The 23,910-nt window shown below is 34.8% G+C and overlaps 1 protein-coding gene and 1 long non-coding RNA gene across 3 annotated transcripts; both read right to left on the bottom strand.

The window, feature by feature from the left end:
• Positions 1 to 8,695: 8,695 nt before the first annotated feature.
• Positions 8,696 to 9,560, bottom strand: LOC127149984 (uncharacterized). The gene is made up of 3 exons (XR_007821905.1): positions 9,388 to 9,560; positions 9,216 to 9,285; positions 8,696 to 8,985 (listed from the first exon to the last, which is right to left on the bottom strand). It is a non-coding gene; the product is annotated as an uncharacterized LOC127149984 (long non-coding RNA).
• A 5,014-nt stretch (positions 9,561 to 14,574) lies between these two features.
• Positions 14,575 to 22,063, bottom strand: LOC103496870 (NADH dehydrogenase [ubiquinone] iron-sulfur protein 1, mitochondrial). Of its 2 annotated transcripts, none has more exons than XM_051086566.1 (6): positions 21,443 to 22,063; positions 20,665 to 20,911; positions 17,780 to 18,074; positions 16,817 to 17,191; positions 15,215 to 16,110; positions 14,575 to 14,866 (listed from the first exon to the last, which is right to left on the bottom strand). In XM_051086566.1, exons 1-6 carry the CDS (start codon positions 21,873 to 21,875, stop codon positions 14,863 to 14,865), a joined length of 2,250 nt encoding a protein of 749 aa, XP_050942523.1. In that variant the 5' UTR covers positions 21,876 to 22,063; the 3' UTR covers positions 14,575 to 14,862. The 2 variants fall into 2 exon arrangements, with proteins under 2 accessions (XP_050942523.1, XP_008457124.2); XM_008458902.3 differs by having other exon boundaries at positions 14,575 to 14,862.
• Positions 22,064 to 23,910: the final 1,847 nt, after the last annotated feature.

Raw genomic sequence — 23,910 nt, 5'->3', positions numbered from 1 at the left:
TTAAATTTAAAGACAAATTGGACAATTCTAACAATGTCACGTGTCTTTATTATTGCAATTGGATGAAATTAATTATTTTGGTTCAATTAAATATTATTTACTTTGGCTAAAATTCAATTAAGCCAAAAAAATAAGCTTAATTTAACCCAAAATTAAATATGACCCAAATTCATGTGATTGAGTCCATAGGTATGGTCCATGGACCAGACCAACCCAAGTCCATAAAAGCCCACCAGGGAACTCCATAAATGGAGGAGTTCTCTTCATTTGCAAGGGTTGGAAATTTTTGACTCCAGAGAATTCTCCCAAGAGATAGAAGCCTCCTAAACTCCTGAAGTCGACCACGCTTGAAGATTGAAGCTCCTTCGAAGATACAAGCTTTCTTCCAAGACTCCAATTTCAAGAACACCTTCGAAGATTGAAGCTCCTTTGAAGCTCCAAGCTTTCTTTCAAGTCTTCAACTTCAAGAGCATCCTCGAAGATTGAAGCTTCTCCGAAGATACAAGCTTTCTTCCAAGACTCCAACTTCAAGAACATCACGTGCTTCCTCAAACAAAGTGTAAGCATCCAGTTGAGAGAGAATCAGAGGATCAAATTCTAGAGATCGAACCACATCGCATCAAATCAACATAAATACAACATCAACATAAGTTCAACTCCACGAATCAAATTTCTTCGGAAATCTCGTGTGAACAAATTGGCACGTCCAGTGGGACATCTCTACGAGCATCTCTCTCTCGTCATCCAAATCTACAAGAAAATCAATGACAACAAATAAGGATGCATCCAAATCTTCTGCTGCAAGTGACTCTTACATTGAACTTGTCACCCAAAGTCACTTAAAGAGAAGCATGCAAGAACAAGAACAAGGTTTTGTCCTCAAGAAGAAAAGTTTGGAACAACTGATAGAATCTCCTAAAGGTGGGATCATCATTAGAGATAATCCTTTGTTCAACAACTCTACGTTTGTTTCTAATCTATCAGACAAAGAATCACACCTTAAAGTAGTGTCTGTCGTGATGGTAGATGTGACAGCTGAAGCAACCATGGCAGAGATGAAGCAACCATGGCAGAGATGGAAAAGAAAATAAATTTCCTAATGAAAGTTGTTGAGGAGCGAGATCATGAAATCGTCGCCTTAAAAGATCAAATGAAGACTCATGAAACTACCGAGTCAAGTCAAACTTCTATTGTCAAAGCTATTGATAAAGGGAAGAATATGGTGTAGGAAAATTAACCACAACAACAATCAGTCTCTGTTGCTTCTCTTTCAATTCAGCAGCTACAGGATATGATCGTGAATTCCATTAGAGCTCAGTATGGAGGACCACCGCAAACTACTTTCATGTACTCATAGCCGTACACCAAGAGAATCGATAACTTAAGAATGCCACTTGGGTACCAACCTCCAAAATTCCAGCAATTCGATGGAAAGGGCAACCCAAAGCAGCATATCGCCCACTTCGTCGAAATATGTGAGAATGCAGGATCAAGAGGAGACCAACTTGTCAGACAATTCGTTCGAAACTTGAAAGGAAATACCTTTAAGTGGTACACCGATTTGGAGCCAGAAGTCATTGACAGTTGGGAACAGTTAGAAAATGAGTTCCTCAACCGTTTCTATAGCACCAGACGTACCGTAAGCATGATGGGGTTAACAAATACCAAACAGCGAAAAGAAGAGCCAGTCATCGACTACATAAACCAATGGAGAGCTCTAAGCCTAGATTGCAAAGACAAGCTCACAGAAATGTCTGCAGTAGAACTGTGCACCCAAGGTATGCATTGGGAACTTCTCTATATTTTACAGGGAATAAAACTTCGCACGTTTGAAGAATTGGCAACTCGCGCTCATGATATGGAGTTGAGTATAGCCAACAGAGAGCAAAAGATTTCTTGGTTCAAAGAACGAGGAGTGACAAGAATGAAATCAATGAGACAAAAAAGATTGCAAATAGTGTCCTAAACGAGTCTATGGTTGTTCAAAAGACTCCATTGAAATCTTTCTCTAAAAGAAAAGAAACAAAACATGAAAGAAATCATGATGGCGATAAAAAGCGACGCCAGCTCTTAGAGAAAGACAGAAAAAAGTTTATCCCTTTCCTAACTTTGATGTTGCAGACATGTTGGAGCAATTAATAGAGAAACAACTTATTCAGTTGCCAGAATGTAAACGACCGAAGCAAGCAGAAAAAGTAGATAATCCTAACTACCGCAAGTATCATCGGGTCATTAGTCACCCTATTGAAAAGTACTTCGTGTTGAAGGAGCTAATTTTAAAGTTGGCTCGTGAAAATAAGATTGAGCTGGATATTGATGAAGTAGCTCAAATAAATCATGTTGCAGTCAATATGACTTCAAATGTTCTACCATCAATACTGCTTTAGATCAAAGGGAAAGTTTGATTCAATTTGGGACTTTTGAACCTATATTTGTTCGATTCCAACAAAAAATCATGACGTCGAACTCTCAAAACAAAGAAGAGCCTATTGAGGATGAGGGCGAAGAATGGATAGTCGTGGCTCATAAAAAAGAGAGACAAACAAGTTTCGTTCAAACGAAGTCGCACTTCCATCAAAAGCATTCAAAAGGAAACATCTTCTATAAAAAGAAGGGAAGAAGGAACAAGAAAATGTAGAAGCCTAAGCCCATCAAAGGAAAAGACGAGGACTTCCTCCAACCTCGACGGTCGATAACTTTGGCAGAATTCCTCCCAAGAAGTTTCCTTGAAGATCATCCAGAAGAAATACTAGAAGACACTGCATGTCATACTACTAGCATAGTAGAAGTTGACAACAATTATGATTCTTATGAAGTAGACAATTCAAATGAAATTAAGCAAAGGACCTCTGTCTTTGATCGTATCAAGCCTTTAACTACTCGATCTTCAGTCTTTCAAAGATTGAGTATGGCCACGAAAGAAGAAGAAAACCAATGTCCAACGTCTACTTACACTTGAACTTCAGCTTTCAAAAGGCTAAGTATCTCCACATCGAAGAAAGATCGACCTTCAACATCTGCTTTTGATCGTCTAAGGATGACAAACGATCAACAACAAAGAGAGATGAAATCTTTGAAGGCAAAACTATTTCATGAAGAAAATGGTAACGATAAGATTCATAGTCGTGTTCCATCACGCATGAAGAGGAAATTGTTTGTTGACATAAATACAGAAGGTTCCTTGATCGTGAAACCAAGATTTATTATCTTCACCAATCTCATAAACGAAGGAGATGAGAAAATTCTTGATGAAAATAAAAGTTGCTAAATATGCAAAGCTCCTTATCCCAAGAGCCTAAATTGCATGGTGCTCCTAGCCCATAAGAGCTTAAAAGGTGAATGGCAGATAAAAAAAATTGAACTACGTTATGACTTGATCCCTATATTATAAAGGGACGTAGGCAGCTTAAGAGAAACTTTAAGTTTAGTCCAGTAAAAAAAACTATTGAACTACGTTATGACTTGATTCCTATATTATAAAGGGTACGTAGGCAGCTTAAAGGAAACTTTAAGTTCAGTCCAGTAAAAAAAACTTTTGAACTACGTTATGACTTGATCCCTATATTATAAAGGGTACATAGACAACTTAAGAGAAACTTTAAGTTCAGTCTAGTAAAAAGAAAAGAACTCAGTTGAGAAGAATGGAAAGCAAAAGTAGTGTCATGATCACATAAAGCATGACACTAGCAATTGACGATTTTTGTTCTCATCAAAGAATATCAACTTAAAGTTGAAGATCCCTTACTGAGGGCAATATAACAAAATTAGAAAGGTGTTGCATTAGGAGCAAGATGTTGCAAAGTTAGATACTTATAAGGTGGCATCATTCTTTTGAAGTTCAACACTCCATGGCCAAGTTTAGAAGTTCCTCAAAATCAAATTCGGGGGCTTTGTTAATGTTTCTTAAAATTTAAGTTCACAGAAGATTAGTAGTTCCTCAAAATCAAATTTTGAGGTTTTGTTGATGTTTCATCAAATTCGAGTTCAAAAATTTCATAAAGGATCATTCAAATGCAAGGCTAAAGACAACATCAATGTTTCACCGACTTTGAGGATTGCACTGTTATTTTTCCATGTACAAGATCGAAGGTTTATGTACCCTCATATTCAAGTTCAAAGGATTCATTGATGCTTTCTCATATTTAAGAAAAAAAAAAAGACTTCATCATTGCCTTTTCAAGCAAGTTTGAAGACCTTAGGCTTCATTGATGTAGAGGCGGCTTTGCCTCCTCTAAAAGAAATGTCAACAAAAAAAAAAAAAGAAATGTCAACAAAAAAAAATCTACCTCATTTCTATATCATTGTAGCCATGAAAGGACGGAGGTGCTCGATCGTTCCTACCAGGGCGGTGGATCTGACGGCAAAAGCCCGATCGTCCCTCGATAGAAGTTGGATCGCTGACAACAGTATCACCTCTCCAAACGAGGAAGGTACCCGATCGCTTCTACCAGGGTGATGGATCTGACGGCAAAAGCCCAATCGTCCCCCGATAGAAGTTGGATCGCTGACGGCAGTATCACCTCTTCAAACGATGAAGGTGCCTGATCGCTCTAACCAGGACGATGGATTTGACGGCAAAACCCCGATCGTCCCTTGATAAAAGTTAGATCACTGACGGAAGTACTACCTCTCCAAACGAGGAAGGTGCTCGATCGCTTTTACCAGGGCGGTGGATCTGACGGCAAAAGCCCGATCGTCCTCTGATAGAAGTTGGATCGTTGATGGCAGTACCACCTCTCCAAACGAGGAAGGTGCCCGATCGCTTTTACCAGGGCGGTGGATCTGACGGCAAAAGTCCAATCGTTCTCCGATAAAAGTTGGATCGCTAACGGTAGCACCGCCTCTCCAAACGACAAAGGTGTCCGATCGCTCCTACCAGGACGGTGGATCTGACGGCAAAAGTCTGATCGTCCCCCGATAGAAGTTGGATCACTGACGGCAGTATCACCTCTCCAAACGAAGAAGGTACCTAATCGCTCCTACCAGGGCTGTGGATCTGATGGCAAAAGCCCGATCGTCCCCCGATAGAAGTTGGATTGCTGACGGCAGTACCACCTCTCCAAACGACGAAGGTGCCCGATCGCTCCTACCAGGGCGATGGATCTGATGGCAAAAGCCCGATTGTCCCCCAATAGAAGTTGGATCGCTGACGGCAGTACCACCTCTCCAAACGACGAAGGTGCCCGATCACTCCTACTAAGGCGGTGGATCTGAAGGCAAAAGCCCGATCGTCCCCCAATAGAAGTTGGATCGCTGACGGCAGTATCACCTCTCCAAACGACGAATGTGCTCGATCGCTCCTACCAGGGCAGTGGATCTGACAGCAAAAGCCCGATCGTTCCCCGATAGAAGTTGGATCGCTGACAGCAATATCACCCTTTCAAAGGACGAAGGTGCCCGATCGCTCCTACCAGGACGGTGAATCTGACGGCAAAAGTCCAATCGTCCCCCAGTAGAAGTTAGATCGTTGACGGCGGAGTTACTTCTATAAATGATTTCGAATAAAAAAAAAAAAGAAAAAAAAACCTTTCCTTTTGAAGACGCGTCTAGAAGTAAAGAGATGCACGATAGCTCTAGTTCCTAAAAAAAATAGAAAGTTTAAAAAAATTAATTATTATTAAAAAAAGAAGAAAAAGAAAAATAAAAAGGGAGAAGAGAAGTTTTGAAAGAATGATTGAGGTGTGAGTCTATTTATAAGATTAACAAATCTAATTCCTAATAGGATTTGGAAAGGTTTTAATTTTTTAAAATCCAATTATCTTATGATATTTTATTTTGGAATAAAATCTCGGATTCCACTTTTGAAATATTCAAACATATTTTAATATTTTAATTTTTAAAATAAAATTAAAATTCAATTATCTTATGTTGTTTTTTGGAATAAAATCTCGAGTTCCACTTTTTAAGATTATTAAACATATTTGAATATTTCAAAGTTTAAATTTTATCCCCAAATTAAAATTTAGATTTTACCTCAATTTGTTTTATCTCAAGTTTAAATTGGAGTCATAAATCCAACTTTATCCCAAGATTGAGATTTCGTATTTATCTTAAAATTAAATTTGGTCATTTTATCCCAATATTAAAATTGATCATTCCAAATTCTTATCCATACTCAGACAAATTAGGGTACGGTAAAAACCACATTCTTATCTCAAACTAAAATATAGTTTCAAAATTTTATCTAAAAAAAAAAATCAAATCATCATCAAAGTCAAATTTTTATCCTCAAATTAAAGTAAATTTTGGATAAAACCTTAAACTTTTCTCAAATTAAGGATTGGTCATATCTCAACTCTTATTTCAAATTCAAATCAAACTCATGTACTAAATTCATAGTTAATTGGATATGTCAAATTGAAAAAGCTCATATTTGGACTTTAAATTTACCTTTTCGAGATTCATCCACTCATACACGTGCATAAATCTCGAAAGTGGGACATTTGTTGAATAAGAAATTTTGGAACTAATCACAAATTGCCACATCATTTACTAAAATAATTGTATTTGGGATTAACTAAAAATTGGTATGTGTTCCAAATTAAATTTAAAGATAAATTGGACAATTCTAACAATGTCACATGTCTTTCTTATTGCAATTGGATGAAATTAATTATTTTGGTTCAATTAAATATTATTTTCTTTGGCTAAAATTCAATTGAGCCAAAAAATAAGCTTAATTTAGCCCAAAATTAAATATGACCCAAATCCATGTGATTGAGTCCATGGATATGGTCCATGGACTAGACCAACCCAAGTCCATAAAAGCCCATCAGGAAACTCTATAAATAGAGGAGTTCTCTTCATTTGCAAGTGTTGGAAATTTTTTACTCCAGAATGTCTAGAGAGAATTCTCCCAAGAGATAGAAGCCTCCAATTTCAAGAACACCTTCGAAGATTGAAGCTCCTTTGAAGCTCTAAGCTTTCTTTCAAGAAGCTCCAAGCTTTCTTTCAAGTCTTCAACTTCAAGAACACCTTCGAAGATTGAAGCTCCTTTGAAGCTCTAAGCTTTCTTTCAAGAAGCTCCAAGCTTTCTTCCAAGACTCCAACTTCAAGAACATCACGTGCTTCACTTCCTCAAATCAAGTATAAGTATCTAGCTGAGAAAGAATCAGAGGATCAAATTCTAGAGATCGAACCACATCGCATCAAATCAACATAAATACAACATCAATACAAGTTCAACTCCACGAACCAAATTTCTTCGGAAATCTCGTGTGAACAGGTACACTATGGTTTTTTTTTTTTTACACGATCGTTTAGATTTGGATAAACGATTTTTTCAATTATTTTGGTACGCGATCGTTCAGATTTATCTACACATTGGTTTGTTTTTTTACACGATCGTTTACATTTGGCTATCCAATCTAAATGATTTTTTTCAAGATTCTTTATACACAATCTTTTAGATTCTGCTATTTTTTGTACACGATAGTTTAGATTTGGTTACCCAAATTTAAACGATGTAAAAAAGAAGGAAAAAAAATAAAGATGATGGAAAGAAATCGCAAAAAAAAAAAAGAAGAAGAAAGACGATTGAAAGATTAAACGACGTATAAAAAGAAGAAAAACAATGGAAAGAAATCGCTACGGAAGAAAAAGAAGAAAAGAAGAAAGACGATGGAAAGAAATCGCAGCGAAGAGGAGAAGAAAGGCGGAAGAGCAAATCTAAAATATTTAAAAAATGGCTAATTTTATGGACTTTGTTACACGGGCCATAAATAGTTTTATGTTTTGTTACCTTCATGAAAATTTATCATATTATTATTATATTATATTGAAAGATTTAGAGGAAATGCCTAATTTGGCAACGAAATTTCACAATTATCATAAATTCTTAGTTTTTTACATATATAGAAATTCTCTTTTTTTTAGGATTATTTTGTCCTTATGATTATCATTTAATATATATCATTTTCGGATTTAATTATTATTTATTTCTTTAATTACATTATTGTTATCATAATTGTATACATTATATTTTTCTTATATGTATTTTAAATAAATATGAATTAATTATATTAGTCAAAACGTTTCCCATTTATTATGGAAATATTATTCAAAAAGATATATTTTCTTTTAATTTGGCCTTTTTTCACTACTCACAAGATTTTTTCCATTAGTCAAAAATTGTTCAGCTATATCAATTCTTTCATAATTTTTCTTCACTACAAGAAATTTGACCTTTAATGTCGGTTTAAAACCGACATTAAAGGGCTTTAATGTCACTTGACAACCGACATCTTTGCGAGCGTTATTAAAGGTAATGTCGGTTTAAAAACGACATTAAAGGCCTTTAATGTCGGTTTTCAACCGACATCTTTGATAGTGTTATTGAAGCCCTTTAATGTCGGTTTGGCTTTAATGTCGGTTTTAAACCGACATCTTTGATAGTGTTATTGAAGCCCTTTAATGTCGATTGGGCTATGATGTCGTTTTAAAACCGACATTAAAGAGGCCAATAATGTCAGTTTAAAACCGACATCAAAGGCTTGTTTTTGTCCATTTTTAGAAATTTATATTTATTTAATTGTTGTATTATTGTCCATTTTTTATAAACCAACATTGAATCCAACAAGTGAAATTAACTACAAACTTGAAACTACAAGTCACATTCCGTAGGAAACCATATTATTCAAGTCTGATTCCACCAACAATGAAAATGCTATTAGCACTTGCACATAAATCCCATTCATATCTTAAAGCAACAATAAATCCCATTCATATCTTAAAGCACATAAATCCCATATTATTCAAGTCTGATTCCACCAACAATGAAAACACGCTTGTAAAATTAACTGCAACCAAACAGAATTATATAAATTCAAAGATCACGACATTTTAAAGGTCTCGAAAATGCTTCTTCAAACAATTATTAATATTGGAAACAGGCACCAAATGCAGCAAGGGCTTGACATTCCTCTTCCTGAACTGTAGCTCAAACCTTATCTAGAAACTTATCATCCTCCTCTAGTAGAAAATGACCTGGAAAAATATACAGTTATCTACATTCAATCAAGCACGACAAAAACAATTGTTATCTACATATAATATCGGAACGCTCAAAGAACACTATTGTACAAATATCTAAATGATATCAAATATCTAAATCAACCAAAAACACTCTAAATCTCTTTAGTGGTTATAGGTAAATGATATCATCAAAGAAATTAAAGATGTAAATGTTTTGAGAAGCAAAATCTATAAACACTTACCAACATACAAGACAGTTATGAAATTGCATCAGCTACTAATCACAGCACCAACCCACAAGCTTACCATGGCCTGGAAATACATTCACATTAAAGTATCCACAAAAAAGTCGTCCAGGTTAAGATGGTTGTCACAGACAGCTTTCTAGTAGAATCATAATCCAGAACTTTTTACCTTGAGGGCAATTTGACGAACTTGGCCATTTAAATCTAAGCTTCGTCCCAGAATCCTTTCCCAATACAACTGAACAATACCACCACAAATGTTGGTATCTCCGGCACCAGCAGCAACAGGTACACTTTGGCCACTCTCCACAGTGTCAGGGCCAGCTCCATCACCAGCTTCATCTGCAGGTACATCTTTAACAAGCTGAGGCTCTTTGTAATATCAACATTCTTATTGCTAGAATTGCTCAACAAAGGACTACCATAGCGAATAAGTAATCCAAGACAGAAGAGTGAGCGTCCTACTAGCTGCAATTTCATAATTCAAATTTATATAACTATTATCTTGTATGCAAAAATATCTACTATATACACATAGAAAATCATTGCACCTACGAACTTCATAAAATTTGTTCTGATAGTTATAGCCAAAAGTATTACAAATAAAAACACAGTTATACTATAATTTAATTAAACAACATAATAAATGCATGTATAATAACCAATGTCATGGCAGACCTACACAATGGTGACAAAGAAAATCAACGGAAATGCAGGAATGACAAATCACACTTCAATCTCAACCATGCAGTCAGTCATTGCAATGTGACAGACCCTGAAGTTCATCCCAAGCTACTTAAAGAGACCTAGCAGCGCACTAGGCCTTAACAAGCAAGTACACAACGGGAGAAGAACTATAGGAGGGAGTTTGGAATGTTGAGTTGGTTATTATAGTATGTAGGTTATAATAGTTTGTAGGTTATAATACCAACTTTTATTAAGTGTTTTAAAAAACAAAGTCAAAGCTTAAAAACTAAAATTGATAGTCTTTACAAACTTGTTTTTGTTATTCGAATTTGGTTGAGAATTCAAATCTAGAAATCATGTGAAAAAAAGTCATTAGGTAAAAACCAACAATTATAATTGTAAAAGAAACTAAATGATTATTGAATAAGACCTAAGAAATTTTCGATCCTAACTTAGAATTTGTTTCCATATACAAGCGTTGGGAATGAGGATACTTACCAAGGTTGAGAATCTTGAACAGAAGGTGAACTTTAAACTTCTACTTCCATCCATCTTAGCAAACTGAAGGTTAACAAAATGCTATAAGTTTCATACCTTCTTCTTCTTCTTCTTCTTCTTCAAGTTTTGTTTTGCAAACTGCAGCCAAAACAGCTGCTTCTTCTCCCATCCAATATATATTCCTCCAAATCTGCAAAGCCAGTAGCTAACAATCCCGCAAACCCAATCTTCAAGTTTTGATCGGGATTATAAATAAATAAAGGAAATGATGGTGTAATACCTTGCGAAAAGAGAGCTGACCCGTCGGAGTCGCCATAGCCAGAGCATGTTGAGAAGCTTAAACCCAACTTCTCCGGTTTGATTTGTGAATAAGAAACTTATTGATTGTAATGGAGCAGTAGAACAGACGTCGAATATAAACCAGGTTGATAAATACCTACAAAATATTAAAGAAGATGTGTGATGATCCAATAATATATATTATTTCATTTGTTAGAAAAAATATTCAAAAAAATACTCGAGTACATCCTGAACTTAACCATATTTTATAGAACTCATTCAAATGTGTCTGCTCGTTATTCACTCTTCTTAAAAAAAAGAAGAGTTCAAAAGTATATTCTTAACAAAAATAAAAGTTTGCAGCTTGACAAACATTAATACAGTATAACTGGGTGAGAGTTTAACTTTGAATAATGTACCAAAAAATAATGTTTATTTATATATATTTTTTCTCTTCGTGAGATCGAATGGAATGTGCAGTGAGGATTTACTCGAGTATTACTAAAAGAAAATTAATTTGTGCATCTTGACTCTTCCATCATTTTTGTACTTGTTTGAAGTTAGACAACAAGAAAATGAATGTAGTTTTAGATGCATAAAAATAAGAAAAATAAGGGGTGTTTGTTACGATAATAGTAGTAGTAAAAATGTTACCTAAGTGCGATGGAAGATGACCCATTGACGGCAGCGACGGTGAGACAGTATCGGAGTAGTCGGAGCCTCTGGAAGGCGGATTTCACGGCGGCGATGGTGAAGGTGGGGAATATGAAGGTTTTGACTGGAAGCCAAGGGGAGATTAGAAAGTGATGAGATTGAGAAAGGAAGAAAGGGAAGAAATGTTGAGAGAAAACCTTCTTTCGTAGGGTTTGGTAGAGAAGAAAGGAGAAAAGAGTAAAGTAAGAGAGAGAAAAATTCAACTGTTTACAAAATTAAAAAAATAAAAAAGACCTTTAATGTCGGTTCTAAAAAACATGATGTTTAATGTCGGTTTTAAACCGACATTAAAGATAAAGCTTTAATGTCGGTTTAAAACCGACATTAAACATCCACCTTTTGAAAATCGACATTAAAGCTTATTTTTCATTTTTTCCACCCGACATTAAAGACCAGATTTCTTCTAGTGCTTCCACCGCCGAATGACCTCAACCATCATTATATTTTTTTCTGTCCTAATTTTATTACACAGGCGGATCTTTCGGCCACCATCGAAAATCGCCGTTGATCGAAAAAGAAATTTCACCACCGAATTTGTCTAAGAGCATTTCTGGCGTTTTTTTATTTCACGATTCCATTCCGTTTCACATATATCCGGTTAGTTTATTTAATAATATCATCATATGTCAATATACCCAATATACTGTATGTTAGATTTTTAATTTTCGTTACAATAGCTACATGTGCTCTCTGTTTATATAAATATATACCTCGTCATATTAACAATGTACGTACATCCATCCGGATGTACAGTTTTGCAGGATATTTTTTTCTATTTAATTTCTTCACCACCGAAAGTCCTCAACCATCATTATATTTTTTTTCAGCCAGAAATTTATTGCATAACCGGATCTTTCTTCCACCGCCGAAAACTTTACTTTACATTACAGAGCTTTACCACCGTTTTTTCATATTTAGAATTTTCGTTACAGTAGTTATTTATCTTCTCTGTTTATGTAAATATATACCCAATCTACTGTATTTTAGATTTTGATGTTCCGCTACAGTAGTTATTTATCTTCTCTGTGTATGTAAATATATACCCCTTCATATTATGTAAATATATACCCCTTCATATTTATCTTACTTCTGTCTTCCTATATACTTCATAATATTGAAAATATATTGTATTATTTTCCTATTTTTCAACCACATGGTATTTTTTCAACCATAATGTATCCATTATTTGCCTTAGTTTGTTAGGTCAAACTTTGCAGTTCAGAACGTTACAATATTGTATTTAATATTGCAAATTTCAGTTAACTTCAAATTATAATGTATAATATCCTGATATACACTATTTTATTTAATACATCTCAGTCGAAAAGTGTATCAGATTACTTTCAATTTCAATAATTGGAAAAATGCGTTATTGTAATATATATTATTTTATTTAATATATACCATTTCAGTCGAAAAGTGTATTATCAGGTTGCATTAAATTTCAATAACTGGAAAAATGCACTATTGTAATATACACTATTTTATTTAATATATACCTCTACTTTTCTCTCACCAACCGTTTCTTTAATTTCTTCCACAATCTTCCTCTGAACTTCCTCATTCGCTATCAATTCCGCAATCCCCCACTCTATCACTGTCTCCGTCGTGTCCGGCTCACCGTTCAAAAACTCCGAATAAAGTGTCACCAATATCCTGTCCGTCGTCGACGAATTCCCTCCGCCACCACGCCCGTCGATTTTAAAATCGAAAGCGTGTCCAGGTACGAAAACGGCGTCGCATCGCCGTCAGATTTCAAAATCTCGTCCATTTTCACGACTGTTTGGTCTTCCATCTTGATTCTGCCACCGTTTCATCTTCCATTTTCAAAACCTTAAAAATCGGTTGAAGAAAAATTTCAGCATACGAAGGAGAGTATAATGGATCACTTACCAATTTTCAAAAATCCCTCATTTTCATGTCATTAATGTATCACTTACCAATTTTTTTTATTTTTAATTCATAAATCATTTAATATGGATAGTGTAGTAATTTGGGCCAGATTTTTCTGTAAAATATTAGTCAAATTAAGACCTTAGTATAATATATAGGTAAATTAGGACAACTGTGTAAAATTATAGGCCAAATCAGGCTATTTAAGTTCCCTGTTATAGTTTGTTTTATGGGGGGTGGTGCTCCAAAAGTTTACAACATTTAGAAAATTATCAAAAATAATCTTTTTCATCTTTTTGTAATTCATTATCATTCCTTGTCGGTTATTATTACCCCAGAATTTGAATAAAAATTTGACTAATTTTCATTGAATATCCAAATTATTGATCTTTTTTGGACAACTCCTTAGACATTCGACCAGAATGAAGATTAGGATTATTGTATGTAAGTTTTCTCAAACCCTATGTAATATCTAATCTTCTTCAAATTTAAAGGAATTTTAGGGTCTGACTTTAATATTTATGGTGAACCAAATCTTCAACAGTTGTTTTCAGATGAAATAAATCCTACAAAAGTTGATCTGCTGCAATATATATATATATACATATATAAAATCTCAATCTTAGTCATGACCAAGATTCTACCGAAAATGACAAAAAAGTGATAGTTCAAATGTATGATAAAAAGAAGTTAACTTACTGAGCAAATCTATTTCATTTCAATTCGAAAGAATCAACAAAATGGATTTTCTAAAAAGGGTGCTAGTTATCAAAAATGAAAATATTTAAGAGTTACTAATCTAATCTTCATAATATTTGATTCTCACAATTTCTTTACCATGTTTTTCATCCCTCTTTAATAAACAAGGAACAATGAGATAATCTTATAATGGCTAAAAATTTGGATTCAAAAGCAGAATCTGTATGTTTTTGTTTCTAGCTCGTGTTCTTCTTTTCTTTTTTCTATTATTTTTTTTATCTTATTTATTTATTTATTTGTCTATTTCCTCCTGTGACGATTAAATGATTAAATGTCGATGCTCTACTTCGAGAAAAATTCAATTATTATTATTCTAAAATAAAAAAATATATATATTTTTAGGAACATTTTTTTTGTATATAATTTTCAAACAAAGAAACTCGATATAGTTAGAACTATAGGAGCATTCCAATGCTTCAATTTATAAAAAATTAAAAAGCGAAAAGCAAATGGTGAAGAAGCCCTAAACTATCATATTTTACAACATCAGAACTATCATCCTAACTTAGATTTGAAAGGCTAAAAGAACTTAACAGAAAATATATATCTGTATAGATTTCATTATATATATGTTCAAATAACCACTGCTAGATTGCAATATCACCACGATGGTAACTAGTGAGCAATGCTTCATTCTATTCCCCAGCCCCACAAGATGAAAGAAGTTCCAGTACTAAGGTTCCAACACAAATTTGATATCCTGTACAATGAGCAACAAAAGTTCTAATTCTTACCATTTATTAAGTCTCTCACACCCCATCTTATTCGTCAGTCCAACTGCAAACGATATCCTCTATCCTTTCGAAGCAATTTGCTACCTTATCCACAGAGTTTTGAATACAATAAATATATAAACATGAAACATAAAAAAAGTTATCTTTTTTATATGAGAGGGAAAAAAATGGTGAAGAACCAAACTCCAAATGCCATCGTTACACAGAAATGGTTTCCCATTGCAAAAACATGTTACAGTGAAACAACAAATAAAGCCCGGTCACTTTTATTTGAAGCACTAAAGGGCGTTCCTCCAGATACTTGGTCTAAGAAGAGAAGCCTTGTACAGACTTCAATTAAGAAAAAGGAAAAAAAATCCCAAAAAAACATGGGGTGGAAGAGGCAGAAGTGTAAATCTTACAACATTAAATAACAATGAAAGAGAATCTCACTTTTTAGATAGCAACGCACTGCATTGTGCCATAATCTTCGATGCCCTTGTAATGGAATCAGTCATGTAGAAGTTTTCTATGGGACTCCCAAAATCAGCCATGTCCATCTTCTGGGTGCTTTCAGGCTTAATTGAAGCAGAAAATGTAGCTTCCTCTCTTTCATCCACCTGCAAGAGATTTGGGGCTACATTCTTCATCCGAGACCTTATTGCCCCGAGCGAATCATATGGCAACTGCAGACCAGCTACCTCAGAAAGAGCACGGATGATCTTCCAATCGTCTCGTGCATCACCAACAGTTGGTACTGCTGGCAATGTTTGTTGGGCGCAACCTTCGGTGTTTTCGTAGGTTCCATCCTTTTCACTAAATGCTGCTGCAGGGAGAATGACATTTGCACGATAGACTCCTCGGTCCCCATGGTGTCCTTGATAAACCACAAATGCATCCTTTGGGACCTTCTCCAATTCCACATCATCGGCTCCCATCAAATATACGAACTTTGCAGACTCGATGCTGGTTACTGATTCTGGTACGAGTCCAAGGTCAAGTGCTGCAGCCTGGGAAGCATTCAAAAGCAATACGTTGTAACCATTCCAGTCAGGTCTGACCACATTATTCTGTTTGGCAATGTTTTCAACTACAGAAAAGATTGCATCTTTGTCATTTCTTTCAAAAAGTCCAGCACCAACAATGATGGCAGGATTTTTGGCATTTTTGAGGATCGAACCGAATGGATGGCGACCCTCAACTATGTCAACAAGCGTTTGAGGTCCTGTTCCAAGGTGTTGATGATCATAGTTGAATTCGGTAGGCGGGCCGACATAACCAACTTTAGCTTGAGTTGCTCTTACAGTCTTTCGGATTCTTGCATTTATCATAGCCGCTTCAACCTTTGGCTGGAAGTTTAGTTTGAAATAGTGAGGGAGAAAGGATAATACTTAAAAACACATAATAACATGAATCCAAACAAGATATCATATTATCATCTCACAATTATCTACAAGTACACAGATCTACGCACATTATAAGTGGCAACAAGAATGAACACAGATGACAGTAAGTTACGGAAATGATAAGAAATATATTAAGAGTTAGATCAGGAGACCAGAAAGATGACTAATGTAATTTCCAATGCTTAATACTAATAGAATAGTAATAGTGATGAGGATTGTGAGTCAATATATAACCAATCAAAATAAACTAGTAACATTTTTTTATTCTTTTATTTTTGGAGAAGAAACATTTAATTGACGAATGAAATATCCGAAGAGTACAGTAGGGTAAGACCCAACGAGGAGAACAAACCAAAAAACCAAGAGCAGAACCCGAAAATGGAGAGATAATACCAAATGAGAACAAGGGAAGGAGAGATAAAATGCACAAGCCAACGAGAAGATGTTAAATGTTACTACATTGAAATAAAAATGTAGGAACTTTTTTATTTTAAAGACAACCAAACTTAGATTGAGAAAAAAATGTAATGTAACTTGATATAAACAAAGCTACATATTTGAAGTTCTAAAAATAACAGTAGTGTAAAAGTAAGTCAACAAGTTGAGTAGAATAAGTCACTGGAAGAATATGACAAGGATATGAAAGTACCTGACTGCCAATCAAAAGAAAGACATCCGCTTTCTCAAGACCAGCAATACCAGTATTCATGATATACCCAGAACGCAGGTCTGCATTAGGTTGTGGTCCATTTCCTTCACACCATACATTATTGGATCCCAACCTATTTAAGAGATCTTTCAGAGCAATCATAGACTCAGCATCAGATAGTTTTCCAGCAATTCCAACGATTTCTTCAGGTTTAACATGATGGGCAGCTTCAGCAACTAGAGCAAGGGCATCACGCCAGCTGACAGCCTTAAAGCGTCCATCAGCACCACGGATCATTGGATCATTTAATCTCTGTCTCTTAAGGCCATCATAACAAAAGCGAGTCTTGTCTGATATCCATTCTTCATTAATATCCTGCAAATTGTTGTTGAGGACACTTATGCATCAGTTTGAATTGTTCATATATTGCAAGCCTACTGGAGAGCGATTGGTGAATTTAGCAAACTTGATTCAAAAGCTTGCAAGTCCCCAAAAGGTTAAAGACAGCTAAATACTCATCAATCAAAAGGCAAAGCAAACCATCCTTTTGTTCCTTTAATATGAATGTACAAAAATTCCTTGGTTAAGTTTTGATGAAGTCTAAAAAATGATGAGGCGTTATCAAAATTTGTAAATTAGATACCTATTTGGATAAATCGCTGTTCTAACTTAATAATGAATTTTCTTTATGAAATGCCATACTTTCCTAGATAATAATAAAAAGAACTAAACAATAAGAAAGATCCTAAACGAAGATGAGAAGTAAACTTGGATTCCACCAAGGAGCAATTCTTGTTTCCCTTTTATTTACTAAGAGCTTCTTCCGTACAGGATCACATGAAAAGAAAAGATATTCAAACAAATGCAAAATCATTTTTCAGTTGCAGCAGATGACCATTTTATAGAAATATACAATTGGCATGAGTAAGTGAGGGTAGCGGGCAAGAGAGATATCAAACCTACCTCATTTAACCGAGGCACGATGCGCATAACCTCTGGACCACGACTATCAATTCGAATGTTGGATCCAACGGCATCTGTAACATCAATGGTCTCTGTGCCCTTCAATTCCCAATTCCTGGCTTTAAATGCAAAAGGTTTTGAGGTCAATGCCCCAACTGGACAAATATCAATGACATTTCCTGAGAGCTCACTAGTCATTAGCTTTTCGACATATGTCCCAATTTCCTCCCCACTACCACGACCTAACATGCCAAGATCTTGAACCCCAGCAACCTCTGTAGCAAATCTTACACACCTGCAGAAAGAAAAATGGACATCTTTCAAATCAATTATTTTGGTATAATGGCAGAACCAACTAAAGCAACGTCAATAAATTTTATCAATTTAAACCCTAAACTTCCTAAGTGTATCCAAATAAAACATAATGAAGTGAACCACTATGAGTTGGTCTAGATGTATAAAAGAAGACACGGTCTCAATAACTAACTAAGAGGTCATGGGTTCAATCCATGGTATCCACCTACGTAGAAATTAATTTTTCTACAAGTTTCCTTGACACCCAAATATTGTAGGGTCACACAAGTTGTCCTATGAGGTAAGTCGAGGTGCACATAAGCACCCCAGGCACTCACGGATATAAAAAAAATAAAAATAAAAATTGGGTGTTTAAATTGATAAAAGTACAAGGTTTCAATTGGTACACTTAGGAGAGTTCAGAGTTTAAATTAATTTACTTACTAGTTTGGGGTTTAATTTGATAGAAGTTCCAAAGTTTGAGGCTTATATTGATACGATCTCCAAAGTTTTGGGGTATAAATTGATATTTGCTTTAAACATTGATATTCATAATTTACCGTTTCTTAAAAAATAAAGATTATTTTATAGGAAACAAGAGATCTTATAAATGGAAGGGAGAAGGTACAAGAACGAGACGAGGTATCCTCACCAGCCTAGGAAAAGACAAATAGGATTCCTAGTTGGCAAGGATTTTCATCAACAATAATGACACAAATATTTTGAGATTAGACACCAAGTAGAAGAAAAATTCCAAGTTCCCATCAAGGTCAAAAAAACATCACAAGTTTTTCATTTGAGTTTTTATGTTATTTACTTATTTTATTCTTTTTCGTACCATAGGTCCATAACCTCCACAGTAAGGCCATCAGAGTCAATCCAGATAATTACAGCTTGTTTCCTAAGTCATTTACTTCTAGTGTCTTTTCAAATTAATCTTTTTTAATAATAGTGTCTTTGTATAGTTTTACAACATGAAAAGAATTTTGAGATCTCATCCAAACTTACAAAAATAAAATTGATCTTGAAAACCACTTTTCATAACTTTTAAATTCTGGAAAATCCATGTCCTAGTGGTCTTTGGAGCAAATAAGAAAGTCAAAAACACAACGGGATTCTATTGATATAAAATGGTAGAGGCGTCTGGAAGTTCAAAAGGAAAGTGTTATGCCAACAATTATATTACAGTATAGTAGGAAGGGGGTAAAGTGAAAGCATGTGTGTATGGAAGTGTGGCTGCTGATGGGGTGTCTGGGGACCACAGTTAGTTAGGAGTTGTGAACGGGGTTATATTAAAAAAGAGGGAAGGTGGGTAGGGGAGTTCATTCTGGTTGTTAGGTTGTCTCTCGAGTGTGGGAGGAGAAAGTAGAGTTCCCGTTCTTGATCGTTGATTCCTGAGAAAGCCAATGGCTGATTGCTGATTGAATAAAGTCTTTCAAATTGGAGTTCTATCAGAAAGTTCAATCTTTGGGATGAAAAGAAAGAGAGAGTGGTTAAAACTTTTCGAGGGTAGCTACTCTCTTCCAATCTTTGGGATGAAAATAAAGCTGACAATTACAAAAAGAAAAGGAAAAAAAAAAAAAAAAAGAAAATCACCACTCCAAAAGTCCATAGTTCTCAAAAAAATTCCATTCAGAAAATTGATGCTCAAATTTTCATCCCAATGGAATTGTTAGATTTGTTACCTCTTTTGGGCGTTAGTTTCTCAAACTTTTTGTAATTGTCAGCTTTATTTTATTCTCGGTTTGGAGTCCCTTTCTGTAGTTAGGAAAGGGACTCCTTTTGTGGAGGCTGGTTTTTAATTCCATTGTATACTCGTCCATTTGATCTTGATATAAGAAGATTTTGGATAAGAAAGCTACTTATTCCCGTTCAGAAGTTTTAACCTAAGAAGTTTAACCTCAAAAAATTGGCAATATTACAGAGCACGACTTAATGGAATTGAACTATTCTCAGACTTAATAGAATTGAACTATTCTCAGACTTAATGGAATTGGTCTAGAAGTAACTTACAAAAAACAAAGCAGATTGAGATAATTCTATCACGACATTCTGAACAAAAAGGGAGTTGAAGAAACAAAAATCTCTCAAAAGCCTTCATGGAAGATTGGAAGTTTAAAGAATGACCTTACTTGAACAGGATTTGTTCTATAGGCAGTAGTCCTTGTTTTCTAAGGAAGCTTCAAGCTATAGAAGAAATTTCGGTATAAACTTCCATCAGAGAAACACAAAATTACTACCTTAACAGAAGCAACAGTCTGCATCATACAAACAATTTTAAAAAATATTTAGCAAAACCAAGGTACAATTTTCATACTAGGAGTCTAGGAAGAGAGTTACTAATCCAGTCTTGGTCTCATTGTAAAGTCCATCATCCCTCGACAATTTTCAAATATCACCTTCTTAAAAGCCTTGGACACTTCACATGGTATGGCTAATGAAAACGAAAAAGTCTTAGCCAAATGTCACAAATCCAATTGTCATGCAACTAATTCTGTTGAAATTATACCATTTGAAGTTTCCCAAAAGAGAAAAAAATGCTCTTAATCAAATAATTTTCATCCATAGAATACGTAAACTACATAACTGACCTGGTACACTGAATACATCGTGTCATTACAGTTTTCACAAGGGGACCAAGGTTCTTGTCCACTACTGATCTCTTCACATCAGTAAATCGCCCGCGATCAGACCCAAATGCCATGGACTGATCCTGAAGATCACATTCTCCACCCTGATCACAAATTGGGCAATCCAATGGATGATTCATCAACAAGAATTCCATCACTCCTTCTCGAGCCTTTTTTGCCAGCGGGGTATCAGTCTTAATTTTCATTCCTAGAAAGCAGATTATTCAAATGAATGGATTACCATCTTATCCATACAATAAACAAACCATGAATTCTTTCGTATAGAAACATAGAGAGGATTCTGAAATTATTTTCTCAAGAATGCACAGCACAAGCCATATAACCATCCACAAACTAAATTATTTAAAGAACCTCACTACTGCCTTAAATGGAAGAAGCAGAGTATCCTACACATATGCAGTGAATCATCCACACAAAAAATAAACCCAACCAGAAAAAGTGAAGTACGCAATCTAAAAGCCTTATCCAGAAAGCAAATCACGGTTACGGTCTAAATGGTCCCAATAGCATAGAGTAGAACAACCCCAAGCACCAGGAAAAAAAAAAAAAGGGAAAGAGAAACACACAGGTAAACGGTAATTGCTCTAACTGCATCACATAAACAAAAAACATATCATCAGACAATAAATCTTTCATCAATTAACATAATACAAATATAAGAAAACCAAAATCAAGGAGTCAATTAACCATATTTTACGTAAGAGAAGGGGGAAAATACCAGGAAGAGCGGGCATAGCACAAGAAGCAACAGGCTTGGGGGATTTCTCGACTTCAACAAGACACATACGGCAATTCCCAGCAATGGAAAGGCGACTATGATAACAAAATCTAGGAATGTCAACCCCAGCGATCTCGCAAGCCTGAAGAACCGTCATACCCTTAGGGACTTTGACAGGGTACCCATCAACGAAGACCTCAATGGCATCTTCAGGAGAGGAAAAGTGGACACGAGCCCCAGCAAGAGGGGTTCGAGGAGGAGGAGGGGGCGGGGCAGGATCGGCCTGGGGCTGGGCAGCGGCGGAAGCATCAGCGTTGTGAAGCTCAGTAGTGGAGAAAATGGGTCGAAAATGGAGGAGATTTCTAGGGTTTCGGGAGGTGAGGAGCCTGGAAGAAGGTTTGACAACTCTGGAAGCAAGAGTACCCAACCCCATTGTTGGCAATTGAAGCTCAGATGAAGGGCTGATTGATCTGCAAAAGAAAATTCGCCGTTTTTATGTGTAAATTTGTAGCGAAGAAGAAGAGAGGCCGATGAGGAAGCGGATACAATCAAATCAAACAGTGAAAGCGAGTGAGTTTTGGGATCTTAGTTTAAAGTTCCAACCTTTACGGTTACCCAAACTTAGTTTTTGGTTTTGGGAAGTTTATGCTTGTTTTTGTGATTTCTTTGTTTTTTAGTTATTCTAATACTATTTCTGGTTTATATATTGGTTAATAATAATTTCTTCTTATAATTAAGGTCTTTTAAAAAATATAAAAAGTGGCAAAGTATTTACACCGGAACAATTTCGAAAATAGAAAAGGCCCAAAATACCAAAAATGGGCATAATATATTTGGTAACGCATTTAGTACACGATCAAGATTTGACTATTATTTGGTATTTGGTAGATTTGTTTTTTCAATTATATAATTTAGATTTAGCTAGAGGATAGATTAAATTTGGCTACTCCAAATCGAAACCATTTTTTTCAAAAACTTGTAGATTTGGCTACATGATAGTTTAGATTTGGGTTACAAATCTAAACGATTTTTTTTATATGATCTTTTAGATTTGGCTACGCTTTAGATTTTGCTGCCCGAAATCTAAACTTTTTTTTTCCAAAATTTGGTATAAACGATTTTTTTCGATATTCTTTATACAGAATATTTTAGTTTTTGCCTAACCAATTTCTTCAAGATTCTTATACACCATCAGATTTGGTTACCTAACCTGAACGTAAAAAAAAGAAAGACAATACGATCTAGGTAGTGAATGAAAAAAAAAAAGAAAAAAATAAAGAGGAAGAAAGACATGCACACATCTAAAAAAGAAAAAAAAACAATAAAGTCAGATAGAAAGAAAGAAATTTGGTTACCCAAATCCAAAAATAAAAAAAAATGGAAGAAATCGCACCTAAAAAAAGAAGACTACAAAGAAAGACAATAAAAAAATGGAAGAGGAGAAAAAGATGGAAGGGCAGACCTTGAATATTTTCTAACTTTACGGGAGACTGGCCATAAATATTTCACTAGATTGTCTTTATATGGGGAATCCGTGGAAATGAAAAATATAGGAATGAAAATTAGAAAAATAGCAAACTGTTACTTTTTTTAATTTATGGTAAAACTAACTGCCTGAAATAGTTTCATCCGAAAATCCCCTAAACGGATGAGAACTGTCCAGAATCAAATACAATATATTTAAGGAAATCGGGAAATCAAATAAAACATCACATATCTGATTACAGTGTATCTATAAACACACTCACTTATGATAATTATTAACAAATCAAAAAATTATTATATTCTTTCAAATATCCCTAAACATATTCAATTGGTTACAATATCCCCTAATTATTCCGATTTTTCCCTTCAATAATTATATATTCAAACTTTAGCTATTAACGCAATGAATATGTTCTAAAATTTTAATGCAATGAATATTTTCTAAAATAATGATAAACATAATGCAATAATTAACTATTAACAAAAACATTAAAAAAAGTAACGGAAAATCATTTAAAAGATTCAAAATTCAAATTTGTAAAATTTAAATTCAAATTCCAACCATTCCCTAAAATTATGGCAAATATAATGGAAATACTTAAGTTTAGATTCAAATCCCAACCAACTATTCCTAAAATCATGCCAAATAAAATGTGATTTATCTTTAATTTTGCCAACCAACCGGAATTAAGGGAAACGAAAATACAAGATTCACCGAAAGACAATCTCAAATTTGAATATATTACGAAAATACAAAATTCACCGCAACGTTCATGGCCATTAAAACATAAATTTCAATGAAGAACGGAGCAAAGGATATTCTTTTTGAAATTTTAACATCTTTATTGTCTAAATTACTTTAGAAAAATAACTAATCTTGCCTTCCCAACATTATATTCACAAGATTATGCTATATACATTTTATTTCTTCGCCCTAGTCTACCATATTTTCGTAATATACGACCACTACATCAAATTAAAAC

The sequence above is a fragment of the Cucumis melo genome, chromosome 6, assembly GCF_025177605.1.
Source record: "Cucumis melo cultivar AY chromosome 6, USDA_Cmelo_AY_1.0, whole genome shotgun sequence".
Taxonomy (NCBI): domain Eukaryota; kingdom Viridiplantae; phylum Streptophyta; class Magnoliopsida; order Cucurbitales; family Cucurbitaceae; genus Cucumis; species Cucumis melo.
This window is presented reverse-complemented; position numbering and strand designations above follow the sequence as displayed.

What these genes read in the sequence shown, in the direction of transcription:
- LOC103496870 (XM_008458902.3), bottom strand. Translation starts at nt 21,875, where the DNA reads ATGGGGTTGGGTACTCTTGCTTCCAGAGTTGTCAAACCTTCTTCCAGG. An exon ending in TCGTGCCTCGGTTAAATGAG is followed by an intron (nt 17,192 to 17,779) that starts GTAGGTTTGATA and finishes AACAATTTGCAG; the next exon opens with GATATTAATGAAGAATGGAT. An exon ending in TTCTTTTGATTGGCAGTCAG is followed by an intron (nt 16,111 to 16,816) that starts GTACTTTCATAT and finishes CTAAACTTCCAG; the next exon opens with CCAAAGGTTGAAGCGGCTAT.